The 15912-nt window shown below is 40.1% G+C and overlaps 1 protein-coding gene across 4 annotated transcripts in view; it reads left to right on the top strand.

Annotated features, from left to right (window-relative positions):
- CMC2 (C-X9-C motif containing 2) overlaps positions 1–15912 on the top strand; it is a 34986-nt gene that overhangs the window by 7397 nt on the left and 11677 nt on the right. For 2 of the 4 annotated variants that reach the window (XM_006122677.5, XM_089781521.1), the window contains exon 2: positions 8338–8471. In XM_006122677.5, the coding sequence (XP_006122739.1) occupies positions 8391–8471 (81 nt within the window). In that variant the 5' untranslated portion in view covers positions 8338–8390. Of the gene's footprint in view, positions 1–4102; positions 4227–8337; positions 8472–15912 lie in introns of those variants that run through there. The other 2 variants (XM_006122676.5, XM_089781522.1) reach the window with 2 other exon arrangements.

The raw sequence follows: 15912 nt of genomic DNA, 5'->3' as shown, positions 1-15912 counted from the left end.
AATGTATTAAGAGTCGATGGAAGCTCATAATACATTTATTAAGAGCTCCCGCTTATCGACTAGCCGATGGAAAAATCCATTGGCTAGTCGATTAGTTGATTAAACTAAATCTAACGTCCCTAACCTGTATGGTTCTTATTTTTGAAGGTCTGTTCCATTCAGAGCTGGTTTAGAAAGTTGTCATTGTTTATCTTTAACTTCTTTTGGTTTTCTCCATCAAACTCATTACACAACTATTATCTGTATTGTGACTGTCAACTACAGTGAGAGAAATATAGGTAATTAACACATTTCAGGCAAAATTATTAGAGAAATCCTAGGAGCTGCCCTATTTGTGTCCTGTCTCAGCAATTATTGCTGCCCTATGATGATATATACTAGTGTCTCTAAATAAAATGTAAACTTCATCTTTTATACATCTCTCCAAATAATAACTTTGGATCTTAATGGTGTTTGCCTAGCATTTTAAAACCCATTTTTCTCCCAGATCAATTGTTCTACTTTCCTGATATTATCCTTGTAGTCTGCTGCTAGTATTTCTTTTAGAGCAATTGCTTGTTTCCCTTGATATTCTTTATCCAGCATTTCTGTTAATAGATATCTCAGAGCTATTTATGCATATAAAAATGTTCTTTCCAAACATTTACTGCTAAAAATTCAGCATCATTCTATTTTTAATATCTTAGTAAGTTTTCATCCATGTTAAAATTCTGCCTCTATAGGTTTGTTCTATACTGACAAGCTATCTTAGAATAACTTACTTTTTGAGTTTTTGCAAGAAAACTAGCAACCTTCCACCCAATGCTTCATTCATTACTCTTGATATTTCTCCTTTCATGTGATATTCCTGACCACCTGTCATTCTGCATTTTCTCACATGTATGTCTATTACATCCACCTTCAGGTCATCAGCTCCCCTGTCTTGTATAGGCTTACTTATGAACTTAAGCCATTCATTCAAGGATCTCAAGCATTAAATAGATGCTAATTAAGTTTTCCATTCATTATTTGAGGTGTCTTATTGAACTCATGTATAAATTAACTTGGTACACATAGTCAACAGTGCAATTTGAGATTGCAGCTTAAAGAATTTAATGAACTACAAGCATACTCATGATGTGGCCTATCATGAAATATGTTACAATGAGAGGATCTGGTTAGTCTCCTCACATTTAAAAAGTTCATTGTATAAGGGCTATTAAAATGTTTTTCAGAAATAATTAATCTAACAGTTTTCTTACATTGGCTGAATGTGAATTTATATGGTAAGCTAACGACTTTGAATATTTTCTGGTAAGAGATAATTTCAGAAGCACTGATGTTAGGAAACCGAGTGATTATGTATTCTGTAAATCCTAGGTGAAGCCAATGGAGCAACTCATGAATGAGATCTGGCCACTAGAAGACTTAATTGGAGAAATGTAGTTTTGACCATACATCTGTTTACGCTATCAGTGCCTTGTCTCTTCCATTTGTTGTCTTCACTTCATAGGAAAATGGTCCTTTCTAAATGAAGAATGGAAATTACTTTTCTGTTGTTCTGTTTACGTTGTTGAAGTATTAGGCTTTGTCTATGCTAGCAAGGTTTGTTGAGGAAAAATGCCTTTTTTGTCAACAAAACAGTTTGAGTGTTCATAGTGCAAAACAACTTTTGTCAAGAAATACAGCTATTTTCGTTGACAAAAACCTTCCAGGTCCACTTTTGTCTTTTTCCCTCCCTTTGTTATCAATGCACATGCAGCATAGACTCATTGAGGCAATATGTCTCAGGAAATGATTCTGGCTTTAGAAAGTGACCCACAATTTCCAGTCAGTTCATTGTATGAAGTCAGACCTTGCTTAATTTACATTGGAAATGTAGTCAATCCTGCAAAGCAACCTTTCTTTGTCAAGCACTCACTGGACTTAGGCACTGGCTGCCAAATACTTTTGAGGGACATATTTACAGCACATTTGTATAGCTTTTAACGTATCAACCATTCATGCATCATACAAGAATATTAATGATCAGTGAGGTACTAGTTTGAATATATTCTGCTTACTAGTGAGTTACTATTTTTTGATACATGACACCTTTTAAATATGACAAGAGTGCGTGAGTTGCACACAAAGGTGGGTTGGCCAATTGAGACACATTGCTATATACCAGGAAGCCCCTTGCACTGTGGCATTGGGATATTCTTAGAGCATGTAGGGCCCCCTCTCATAATGGATTATTTATCCTCCATGTTAGACCATGTCTTTTCTTGGAACAGTCCACTGGTATAACTGTATTTGCAAAGTTGCACTTCCATTGATGTAGTTGTTGTTATTGTCATCCACAAACAAAACAACTACAACAGTAGAAGTATAATTTTGCCAGAATAACTGTCTACACTAGGACAGTGGTGGGCAACCTGTGGCCTGTGGGCCACCTGTGACCCACTGGGACTCCACCTGTAGCCTGTAGACCTCCTGGCTGCTCCCCTCCCCCATACATCTCTCATGCACTGGGGCACAGGAGTCCCACACTTCCCTTCCCTCTCATCAATTTAAAAGCACGCAAATCGCCTGATTTGCACGTGGTCTGAGCTCCTTCCCCTTCCTCCCTCCCTCCCAGAGCTGGAATGCCGTGAACAGCTGATTTGACATTGGAGATGCTGCAGCCCACTGAGGTGTGAAGGAGGGCAACTCATGCAGCTCGCTCACTCACTGTTTGTGGTTGCCCATCCCTGCACTAGGGGCTTCTGCAAATACAACTGGGTCAGGGATCAAAACCTCTTTGCATTCCTGATTGATGTAGAGATGTAATAGTGTAGTCCAGTGTTTCCCAATTTTATTTGGTCACGGAACCTCTAGGGTTGCCTTAAAAAAAAAAAAAAAAAGGCCCCCACAGCATTTTGTCGAGCAGGGTTCCATGGAGCATGAATTGGGAAACACTGATGTTGTCAATTAACCAATAAGCAAAAGCTTACAGGTTAATGCAATAGACTACACACATTTCCCTTCTCCCTCTCCCTCCCCCACACACACACACTTGCCAGTAAATTTTTTAGCAGGCTGGCCAGCATTCGTCCTGGCTTGAAACAGATCCGGGACCTATCCCTGCTGCAGCTCAGCATTTAAAGTGTATTAGGAGCGGGGCAGGCAGGCAGCCTGGCTCAGTTCTGGGTTGCACCAGGTCTGGGAGCCCGGCCTTCGGCTTCCCCCCAGACAGGCTGCTGCCACCCCATGTTGCTGCCTCCTTATCAGAGGTAGCAGCACACGGCAACAGGAAGCCAGTCCGTGAGGGGATCTGGTTTTTAAACTGCCTCCCCTTGTGAACCAGTTCCTGTTTGGCACCCTGCACTGCTGCTGCAGCACCATGCAGTGGCAAGGGGCTCCTCAGGAGTGAGGCTGGAGCATACTGGCTGCTGGCCCTGCCCCCAGGGACTATAGAATAGTCGACTAACTGATAAGAACTGATAAGAATTCTTGAGGTTCCTTGACTATTCAATTAACCAATATTTAACATCCCTAGATTGATGCAACTAGGCCAACAGATGTTCGTAGTGTAGACATAAGTTTAGTTTAGCTTCATGTACTTTGTCAAATATCTTGATGTTGAATACAGCCGCTCCCCGAGTTGTGGTCGAGTTACGACCGTTCACACTTACGACCAAAGCTCCCATGGAGCGGTCGTAAAGGCAGTCCCCGAGTTACGAACGCAACGTGCGCTTATGAACAGCATGATCGCGTGTAACTCAATGGGTTCCGAGTTACGAACAGCTCGAGTTATGGCCAAGTGTTTGGTCCGTAACTCATTTGTAACTTGGAGAGAGGCTGTAGTTTGCAGTACAAATAGCAGTTACATCAATATTTGTTATTTAAGGTGTGAAATGACATGAAAACCTCTCATTTTTATTTTCTCATGGAATTCTATAGGCTAGGTCATTCAAATGAGCAATGATTTTTTTTAGACAGAGCTTCAGGCAGTGGAATCTATTTGTATTTGGAATGTCAACTATTTAGATTATCTTTTAATTGAAGTGTGTTGTGCAATTATGATAGTTGATAATGAGGCTTACTTACTATTGTAATGATATTTGCTACCTGCTAATTCGCTGTGTGTTTCTACTTTTAGTTTCTCTGTTTTGGGGATTTGTCAAAGATGAACTCAGATGATTGCATGTCTTGGAGTGGAATTAGTATCCTTTCAAATAACCTCGCGAAGGAATCTTATAATTTATTATACACGTTTATATACAGTAAATATGATTTTGATATTTACTAGTTGATGCAAACTTTAGCCTCTAAAAATTGAGGCTTTTTGATTAAGTGGTGTTTGTTAGCATTTTGAAGAAAAAATATGTGAAGTGCCAAGTTATAAACACATTTGACTACAAATTATAATACCTTAATTCATTTCTGTAACTAATACAGAAGATACTTTTAGCTAATAAGAGCTGACAAATGTTTTAGCACAATCCTTTTATTAGGGCAGGTCTAAGTTTAAAATATGCACAGGAGTGTTTAGAGTTGAAACATTTTACAAATATATTAATCATTTGTGATATATATTTTGCATTTTGCACTGTAAACTGTAGACAGTAAAGCTGCTGGTTGTTTTGTTGCTTTTGATAGCATTACACTATTTGGATTGCATGTAGTTTTGAATTATTTCGAAATCCCCTTCCCAAAACTGTTCATTGGATTAAAATTGATCACTGAGCACTTGTATTAATTAGGGATGTTAGATAGCGGGTAATAGAATAGTTGACTAACTGCATAAATTATGGACAGGGGCTGCTGCCACAAAGCAGTCTCTGCCCTCAGTGGGCCTGGGCAGAGGCTGTTCTATGAGATGTGGAGCAGCTTTTGCCTGCGGCGAGCTTGGATCCACCGCAGATGCTGCCATGTAGCCCACTGCGGGCAGAGTAAGGATGCTAAGAAGCGGGTAATTGACTAATCATGTACTCAATAAAATTTGTATTGAATACACAATTAGTCAAAAAGAGACCCTGCTGCAGCTCTACAGTTTAAATGTAGTAGGAGCCGGCACGCAGGCATCCTGGCTCCTACTACATTTAAACTGCAGAGCTGCAGCGGGGGTAGGTCTGTATCCTACTATACGTCGAGTCCTGGGCTGCTGCACCTCTGCTTTTTAAGTCTAGTAAGAGCCGCTTGCCCCTACTGTGGCTCTGCCTTTTAAATGTAATGAGAGCCAGGTGACTCTAGCTACATTTAAAAAGCAGAGGTGCACTGGTCAGGCTCATGCCGGGTCCCGGGACTCAGTAGCCATGGCTTACACTGGTTCCCGGACCACTGCTCATCTGCCTTCCCTCTTCCCCCTATTCCATGGAGACAGTGCTGGGTGGAGCTGGCTTTTAAGCCGACTCCTCTTAGTACCAGCTCCTGCTTCCCCCTCTTTGCTGCCTTTAATACAGAGGGAGGAATGTGAATTGGGGGGAGGAATGTGAATTGTTGACTAGATTAATCGATAAGCCTAGGCATATCGATTAATTGTCTAGTTGACTACTCGTTGACATCCCTTGTATTAATATTTGTTTGTTATAGTACTACAAACAAAACCTAAAGTATGGCATTCATAAGATTCTTTAACCATTTTATAATTAAGAAGAAATAAATTATATATTTAGTGGTTTTTTTATGCATGTGATTTTTTTTTCTTAATTGTGAAGTACATTTTGTAGTACAGGTTGACGCTCTCTAGTCTAGCACTAGGGATGTTAAAAAGCGGTAAATTAGGTAAACATGTAACTGCTGTTACACAGTTCCTGCAGAACCTGCATTGCAGCCAACTCCCTGGGAGCAGAATCAGCAGCCAATGCACACTGGGAGCCAGCTCCAAGGTGCCATCTCTACTCCTGGGGAGCCAGCTGAGCTGCGAGCTCTGCAGTCTAAGCTTTATACTGCAGAGCCTGCAGCGTGGTGCTGCAGCCAGCTCCTGCGGGCTGCCCTGCTCCTAGAGAGTTGATTCATGACAGGAGCCGGCTCCCAATGCACACCAGCTTCTGCCTCTAGCTCTGCTCCTGAGGAGCTGGCTGCCACCTGGTGCTGCTGTCTCTAAAACAGAGGCAGCAGTTCAGGACGGCAGCTGGCTGCCACCGCATACTGGCTCCTGGCCTGGCTCCCAGCCCCATTCCTAGGGAGTTGTCTGCTGCCTTGTGCTGAGAGCTCTGATACAGGAAGTGGGGCAGAGAGCCTGCGTGTAACCGTTATGCTTATGCTCATGCTTATCAGTTCATTGTTTAAATACTGCTAAATCCTGCAGGACTTGACTGGTGCAGAACCAGCATATTTGCCAAACTATGGGAGGTCAATATTACTTGGGCTCTTGGAAGACATCAGTGGTAAATAACAGTACAGAACACTAAGAGCCAGGACTGTTGGTTGTAAACAAACTTTATGGGACCACAGGATACTTTGCCGCAGCCATGATGAGTGACATCCAGTTAACTAAAATCATGCTGGACCATGGATGTTGCTAGATCAGGGAGTGCCAGATTAGAGTGTTTCAACCTGTACTGCAGTTGCTAAATAAAATCAGATTAAACAAAGATTGTGTCTGTGCCCACCCAAAGGATAAAGAATCTTTTAATTTTGATATGCTAGGATGCTTCTGGATTTGTTTGGGTTTTGCTCACTAATCTTTCTTCAGATATTTTTACATTTTAGACTTTTTTTATTTTTATTCAATCTGTGAAATGATTAAAAGGTGCTAGACTAATACCACCATAAGTGGCCTTTTATCTTTCCTCACATTGTGTTCACTACCTTTTGTTCAATTTCTTTGTTGTTTCTTCTCCAATCTCACGGGGTATGTCTACACTGCATTCATCTTTCGAGAGAAAAATGCAAATGCAGCCAAGCAAAATTACAAACGAAGCATGGATTTGAATTTCCCGTGCTTTATTTGCATGATGGCGTCCAGGTGCTTTTTTGAAATACCCTATTTCAAAAGAAAAAACGCAGTTTAGAGAGGGTTATTTAGAGAAAAAACCCTTCTTTCGAAATAACCCCTAAACCTCATTTTTTAAGGAGTAAAGTTTATTTCAAAAGAAGGGTTTTTTTTCCTCAGAAAAACCCCACTGTGTGTCCTGCTCTAATATTATGCAGTGATTGCCTCTACACCTACCACAACATATCCCACTATTCTCTTCCTCTAATACTTCTAAAGAGACAGTAGTTTTACTTGGTCAACATGCAGTTATTTCATTGGAGATGAAGGTGCTTAGCACTATGTAATAGTGAATCAGTGTAATCAAAATAGGATTAAGGATTAAGACAAATATGATATTGCATTGTGAAGATCATTACTATTTGAAATATCATATGCACTGCAAAACCTACAGATGCAATCATGATTAAGAATGACTATTCAGTCTTAATTTTGTTGCTTTTGTGGGTTTATAAACCAGTTGGGATACATCTTTAAAGTACTGCATAAGTCTTTATTTTGTGATTCCTGTTAAAGCAGTGGCTGTTGCATAGGTACTCAAAATGTGAACCTTTTTTCACTACCATCTCTAGTCAGTCAAAACCAGTTAATTAAATTTTGCATTTTAATTCAGATACCTCGGCACAAATAAAAAAGCCAGTGATTTGAAGTACTGTAGAAACACTAGAATATCAGGTGACGTGTATATCGCTCTGTGACCGCATGTAACGAAAATGGATCATAGTTTACCTTTTACCTTCCACTAAACAAGCTAGCAAATGGAGGAGGAATGGAAGGTATCAAGACGAAAGATTCTTTAATTTTCAACAACTCCAAAATGTTAAGAAACAAATAGAGGGCCCTGTGTGCTCAACTTAATCATGTAGACTAGGGATGTAAAGTCCTGTTCAATTGGTTAAACATAGTATTTAACTGATTTAAAGGCGGGGGGCGGAAGCCGGTGGGCCAGCTGGAGTGGCCCCCTCATTGTAGGGGGCCTGGGCCTGCTGTGGACAGGGGCTGCTCTGACCTGGCTGGAACACTCCTATGCTCAGTGGGCCTGTGGGATTGGAGCAGCTCCTTGTTGGGGTGGGGAATGGAAGCTAGCTGCTCCAGCCCTTACCAGTTAACTGGAACTGGTAAGTGTCAGCCATTAAGGGTAATGCTTACCGGTTAACCTTTCACATCTCTAATGTAGACATCCATAAATGAATAACAGAAAGGCAGAGGCATATGCTGCATTTTCACTTTTAACTCCCTGTCTTGTTAAACCAAGTTATAATCTGAATAAACAAACTGGGCTATATCTATGTTCTGGTTTTGATTAAAATTAAATTTTGCATGAGTGAATTTTAAAGGCTTCCTTACTGGAGATGTGTTAGACTTTAAGATGTACTTTCATGTGTTAATATTGACAGGTGGAACATTGTTCAAATTGTCCTTGAACTGCACATATTACCCTTAATTCAGGATGCATCCAGACTTATCTCCTCACCTGCACAGTGAAGAATGCAACCTAGTTATCAGTCTGCTGAAAGAATGTCATAAAGAGGTAAGTGTTTTGAGAAGTAAAACAAGTGTGTGCGGGCAAATATGTCAGTATGTTAGTGAAATCTAGTGTTTCCATTCTGTATTTTAAGAATGGATCAACTAGCAGCATCTAAAGATATAAACTACAGATTTCTGTGAAGTGGCTGAGAAGTTCTTTTTTTTTTCCAAGCAAATAGAAACTTGAGATTTCTATATCAAGACCTAAAAAGTCCATTTAATTTTAGTTGTCTTTGATGAGAATGAAGAATAAATTTAAATATCAAATTTTAATGAGCAAAACAATGTTTTTTATATGTTCAACGAACAACTTGAGATAAACATACATAAACTTGAGATGAACCACAGTCACATAGAAGACTGACAAGAACTTTAACCTGCACTGAAGGGAAATGGTGAAATTAACTACAAAGCAAGCTGCTAGATTTTTTTTCCCCAACTAGTTTTAGTCCCTAGATGTTAATTATATTTCTAGTACATGCACAAATTTTTCAATTTGATCATTTAGCCAACAGAATAAAATTAAAAATGGCTGTAATTTATAAATCACAACAAAATATTCTTAGTACAGAGTTAGTTTTAAATGTGTTTTACAAGTAATGTTGGTATAATGCCATGTCATATTCTACTTGGTTTTGCTTGACAAAATAATGTTTGCATCATGTCAGCACTTGCATTAAGATGTGAAGAGGCATAATAGACACTTCCATTTAAGAAATGATGAATATCCATTTGTATATACATGATCAAGGGCCACTTCTGTGAAGTGGTGTCAGTAAAATTGTAATTGAGAATGAATGGTCTGAACATTTATGTGACAGTTCTGTTGGGTCTTTGAAGTCCTTTGAATATGAAATATTAGAGGCTAGTTTTGATACATTGGCAATAGATGAATGTGGGACTTTTCTACTGACATTCTTTTGGCTTCGTATGTCTTTCAGGTGCCATAAATTATGTGAAATCATTGCAATAGTACTGACAATTAAAATATACAAAAACTTTTGGTTATGCTATTTTAGCTATTCATACCCTATATAATCTACAGTTATTTTAAAAACCCTACTCAATTTTCTTCTCATGTTTCAAAATAGTAAGGCACTATTTCACAGTAAAAGGCACCAGTATTTCTAACTTTTAAGTTTATAAATACATATTCTAATTAAACCTAATAAAAAGTGTGATCTCCTCTTGAAAATGAGATAGAGCTAGGAAAACTAGGAGATATGGTTTTCGTTCTTCTTTGCTGTCAGAGGTTAAGTGAGGGGGGATGACAGTTACACCACCAGGCAAGCTCTCTGGCTTTGTTTGCACTAAACTACTGTATTGCATACCGGCCAATGCAAGCATCTTGTTAAGGTTAGTAGGTGTGTGCAACCATTCTCGTGTTTGGTGGTTTACTCTAAATAAATTGCACAAAAGATTAAGCAAACATGTCAAATATTTGTCAGAGTAATATATTAATTTGCATGGGTTTTAATTGCACTAAAATGATGACAGTTAAGTCTAATATTGTTTCACTGTGAAAATAAATGAAGGAATATCCTCCTTCATTACAGCATAGAGGCCTAATTCAGGTATTTTGGGGAAGATTTTGATAACTTTCTTCTGATACTAGTTTTAATCAGAATACCACAAATAGCTCCTGTGCTTTCAGTGGGACTGCTCACGTAATAAAAATATTACCCATCTTGAATAAGAGATCAGAATCTTGTTCTTTGGGAGTGGTTGGCTGGTTGTAGAGTCTCTATAAATAGTCTTGTGGCAACTATCCAGTCTTAACCCACAGAAATTAGTAATTTTTTCCATTTTGGATTATTGCTTCAATCTACCCTTTAAAATAGGGAGAATCTGAAATTTACTGCTGCTGAAAGCTCTCTGTTTCTGCCTAAATGTGCGCTGTCCTGTTTCAAACGTTAAGTGGGGATTGTTTAGTAAACATTTTGATATTACAGGTTGGACCTCCCTGGTTTGACATCCTCGGGAGCTGACTAGTCCCGATCAAGTGGATTTACTGGACCAGGGGAAGTCCCTCCCCTCCTGGCCTGTGCTAAAACAGTGCTGCTCCACCCCCTCCTCCACTAGGGCTGCTGCCTGCCCTGCTGCTGCCTGGCCAGGCCTCTCTCCCTGGGCTGGAGATCACCAGCTCACACTTTTGCTTCCAGGGTCAGAGCTCTGAGACCTTGGCCGGGGCTGGAGCTTGGCAGCCAAAGCTCTGCTGCCAGGGCAACACAGCCAGGGTCAGAGATTCCTGGCTGCTGCTGGGGCAGGAGCTGTACAGCAGTTGCCAGCCCCCTGCTACTGCCCAGGTGCTTGGGCCAGATCTCCCTGCTGCAGTGCCACCTTCCCCTCCAAGGCTCCCGGCTGAGTTGCTGGCCCCTGTGCCATGCTTCTACCCCTTAGCCAGATTCCCCATACCTGGTCTCTGTGTTGCAGGACCAGAGAGTCTCAGTTAAGGGAGGTACAACCTGTATGATAGTTCTAACTCTGCCCTCATGGGAACTTGAACAGTTCAGTGGGCATTATCGTCCCAAACTACTTATTATGTTGTGTGACCCGCATCTTCCCTAATTTAGCTTATTAAACACAAGAGGTGAGTTTTCATTCACAACTTAGGTAATCAGACCAATTTCTCTAGAAGCCCCTTAGAAGATAAGATCCAGTACTGAAGGACATACTTCATTAATTTCCATACAAGTTTTGCTTTGAATTTAGGAACAGATAATTGCTGTTGAAGACAGTCATTTACCACAAAAGTTTGTTTCATTTGTGTTGCTTGCTCATTATTTTAAAGTCCTAGTCCACCAGAATCTGTTATTGAAGTTCTCCCTTAATACTATTTGACCATAGTATGCTCTCTTCTAAATCTTCAATTCCTGTGCACTCTAAATTCTTGAATCTGTGATGAGGGAGCCTTGCCTAGAATAGCTTCAAGTTCTTAAATTGGAATGGAGAGTCTGCATTTCCTCCGAATTCTGCAGCCTCATTTGTCTGTGCAGACTAAATGATCTAGATATTGCAGGGGCCTACCGTTTTTCTCAGCCAATTTAATTAAAAGCAGTTGGATTATAGCCAGGTACTTAATAACTAAAACCAGGTTAGGAAGTTCCTCTCTCCCCCATATCAGCTGCAGCATTATCAAAGGAGGTTGCCAATAAAATGATAGCTGCTCACGTTTAATAGGCAAGTAGAAGTAAAACCAAAACACATTTTTATCTAGACAGTGCATAATCCTAATGTCTGGATTTTGTAATCTTTTAAAAAATGAAAATAGCAGGCAGGTGAAAAGGGTGGGAGAGAAGAAAATGAGCTCCCCTTTTGGCTTGTTCTGCTTAGAGGTGTGTAAACTGATTTGACTAATAAGCTTTGGCCAGAAAATACTGTTGTATTGTTGGAATTGTTAATTTGCTTTCATCTTACAATTTTATATTGTATAGGTTGGCACAGTCTTACAGCATTATCCATGAACTTTGGAAAGAACTTTATTTGAATATGCTCTTCTACTTGAGCTCCTGGGCAACAGTAATTTTAATGGGTTCACTGCCTGTCTAAGCTATTAAAGGATTAAAAGTAATGACACTAAAATGATGCAAAGGATATATATATATATATATATATTTTTTTTTTTTCAGAATGCATTCTTAGTTTGACTGAAAAACAATTTATCCTTAGGTAGAGAAGGACTTAATTGTTTCAGCTTTGTAAATAACTATGACAAGAGAGGTGTTGGCACATTCTTTGAGTTTCTGCTGTGAAGAAAAAATATTTATCAAACAGTTCCGTCATAAGGAAATGTTTTTTCTCCTTAAAATTTAATAATATGAGTATCTTACTTTTGGAATTTTAGATTTAACTGACTTTGCACTCTGACTAAGTCACTGATAGCTCTGCCAACATTTAACTAAATTGTTTACTTCTTTGTAGCTGAACTCAATATTCTTAAAAGGGATAACTTGAATTGGGCAGCCTGGCTATATTTTTCCACAGAACTCAATTGAATATATTTCAGTGATGACCAAAACACGTCTACTGTACTAAGTTCGTGTTTGCTGAGTGGATGCTGTCAAGCATGCTTTTTGTGCAGTGTTACCTTGGACACTTTTGAAAAGTAAACTATTGTTGTGCCAAGGGAGAGCTTTAAAAAGGCTTGTATTTCTTGCAGCTATTAACTGTAGAACATAGGGTTTTACAAGCATGTCACTATTATGAGAGTAACACCCATATTGGAAAAACTCAATTTCTATAACTTGACCAAAAGATGACATTTTTTTCAAGTTGGGAATTTAATTTCACTTGTATAGTGTCCATTGCTGGCAATGTATATGCTTCAACTTGAGGGAGTTTAAATAAGCATAATAGCTTTCAGTGAATTTGAAATCCACTGATTTTTATACAGATAGTGGATTCCAAAATCTCAACAAAGTATACTTTGAAATGTAAGGAGAATCTCAGAATTCAAGAAGTTGTCATGAATGTAATCAGTCTCTAGAGAAAATAAAAGATTCCGTTGTATATGAAAGGTCACATAAAAGTTTAGTTGAGAGCGGTCTTAGCTATCATGACAATGCATTTATTTCAAATGTTTCTTCAAATTTGATAAATACAGGTTGAACCTCTCTAGTCTGGCACCCTTGGGACCTAACTGGTGCCAAACCAGAGAATTTGCTAAACCATGGGAGGTCAATATTGTCTAGCAGCATTACCAACACTTCCGCTGCTTACTGGATCTTAGAAGAAATTTAGGGATAATTAAGAGCTGAATAACAGCACAGACCACTGAGAGCCAGCACTGGTGGCTGTAAACAAACTTAATGGGACCACAAGAAATTTGGCCACACCCATGATAAGTGAACATCTGGCTAACTGAAATCATGCTGGATCATGGATGTTGCTGGACTAGAGAGATTCAACCTAGGAATGTTAAATATTGGTTAATTGAATAGTCTAGTAACCTCATTAATTCTTACTGGTCAGTTGACTATTCTATAGTCCCTGGGGCCGGAGTTGGCAGCCAGTGTGCTGTGGCCTCACGCTGAGCTGCTGCCTCTACCTCGCGGTGCCAGGCAGGAGCTGGTCTGTGAAGAGAGCCCATTTAAAAACCAGCTCCCCTCAGAGACTCACTGTCTGTCACCCTGTGCTGCTGCCTCTGATACAGAGGCAGGAAGGGGAGGGAAGGTCTGAGCTCCAGGACCCAGCGTGAGCCAGAACTGAGCCAGGCTGCCTGCCCGCCCAGCTCCTAATACAATTTAAATGCAGAGCTGCAGCAGGGGTAGATCCCGGACACATCGCAAGACAGGACGGAGCCAAGCTGTGACTAAAGAATATACCTTATTTTTTATTCCTCAGCAGTATCCATTTAATTGGATAAGCCATTTCTGTCTATAATATGAAGTCATGATTCCAGATTTAGCTCATTCTCTGAATCTGTAAAAATAAGTTGACTTCATAATCTACTGTAGATTTGCTGACTAAATCTGATGTCTTTCCAGTTACCTTATCTGTTCTCATCAATTTCATGTCCAGTCTGAGACATTTTAAATACTTCTAACTTCCCACAAATGTTTGTTCCATGTGAAATAACATTCTTAGGGATGTAAGCGACTCAGCTTGTCAATCCCCCCCCCCCCCCGCCTCCATCAGAGAGAGGCAGCAAGTGAGGGGGAAGCCAGCTTAAAAGCTGGTTCCGCTTCCCCTGCATTGTATTTTCAGGGGGCTAGAGGAGGCAGATACGTAGTGGGGACCGGGCACAAGCATAACGGGGGATATGGTGGCTCCTAATACATTTAAAAAGCACAAGTGCAGCAGTGGGGACCAGGCGCAAGCTGGGACAACTGATTCCCGGCTTGCGCCTTGTCCTCCCTGCTATGCTTTCAGCCTTTTAAATGTATTAAGAGTCTGGCGGCTCCCAGGCTCAGAAGCTAACCCCTCTGTGGCTCTGCAGTTCCCCTTTGCCCTTATAAACTAATCAACTAGTCAATGGAAATTCCATTGACTAGTTGATTAGCTGATTAAATACCATTTAACATCCCTAAACATTCTTTCAGGGTTGTTTCTCTACATTATCTTCAAGTCTGTTGTCATGCCACTCTTTGCTATTTTTGTAACTTGCCTTTGCTGTTCTCTTTCTCAGCTGGGCTTGCAGATGGTATACTTACAAGTCTTAAGAGTAGAATTCATTACTGCTTGTCCAAATGAAGTCCCTGGCAGGATGCTGCCCCAGAAAAGCAGTATCTCAAGTGCTCATACAGAGCAGACATAGTCTCTCTCATGGGAGTAGAGGTGTTTGTCTCTCTCACACCCAGTGTGCAACTGTTCAATCCCTTTTTGCCTTTACAGCAAGAAGCATGACCCTTCCTTTTGATTATCCTGCAGATGGATAAAAAACCTGGCACTAATTTGGTAGGATACATACATAGATACATCCAGGTCTTTCTTGCAGCTGTAATGGAACCCTTCCTTTTCTTTGAATTAACATTCATTTATGACTACAGCCTTTTCATATTATAGTGAAGCTGAAACATTACATATTTAGAAGTTAACAAGATATTTTGTATGATTGGTCTTATTTGACAAGTAAATCTAATTGCTAGTGGAAGAGAGGGGGAAAATAATCCTGTTTTTTATCTTGCTTTCACTCCTAAGTTTCCAGAGCATGTGGCGTATTATAAAATAAAATAATACTGTCGGTGTGTCTATACTTTCTTGCAGCTCTTCTACACAATTTCTCCTGGAGAAATTCTGCACCGCTGTAGGATGCAGAATTTCTTGTTTGCCCCACAGAAATTCTGGTTGCCATTAGAGGCCTTTAGACTCTGCAGAGCCCAGCTTTCTGTGAGTGCCCAGTCTAGCAAGGCTGAAGGCTGTGTGCTCTTTGGTCTTCATTCTCCTAGGAGGCAAGAGGACTGAGAGATCCACTCAGCCCTGGCAAAGGGTGAGGAAAGGCAGGAGCTGCACCATGCCATGTCCCCTGGGAAGATAGCTGGAGAGGAGAAAAGGCTTTAGGAGTGCTGGCGTCTGAACTGGGGATGCCTTGTTGCTGGGGTCTGGGGTCCTCACACCGCCCCTCTACGACCCCAAAACTGGCACTGAGTTGTTTCTTTAACTCTATCCCTGGGGGATTTTTGTTTTGTTTTGTTTTGCTGTTTTCTGGTTTGACATACTCGTAAACAAATATTTTGAAATCAATTACAAAAATAATTGAAACTGGAGTGATTATATTATGATATCTTTGACAAAATATGCAGAATTTTTCAGAATTTTTAATTTTTTGGTGCAGAATTCTCCCGTGAGTTACAAATAGAATGACCTTTCCAAGCTGGTCCATAAGGCCACTGCCATTCTTTCCTCAAAACCTCTCCTGAAGACTCAATCCTTGCATGGTATCTAAAAGAAAAAAAAATCCCGTATTTTATTTACATCTCTAAAAATCTCTTTGTTAGTCCTTCATG

This window comes from Pelodiscus sinensis, chromosome 12 (genome assembly GCF_052426305.1).
Source record: "Pelodiscus sinensis isolate ZL-2025 chromosome 12, ASM5242630v1, whole genome shotgun sequence".
In the NCBI taxonomy this organism is placed as follows: Eukaryota; Metazoa; Chordata; order Testudines; family Trionychidae; genus Pelodiscus; species Pelodiscus sinensis.
This window is presented reverse-complemented; position numbering and strand designations above follow the sequence as displayed.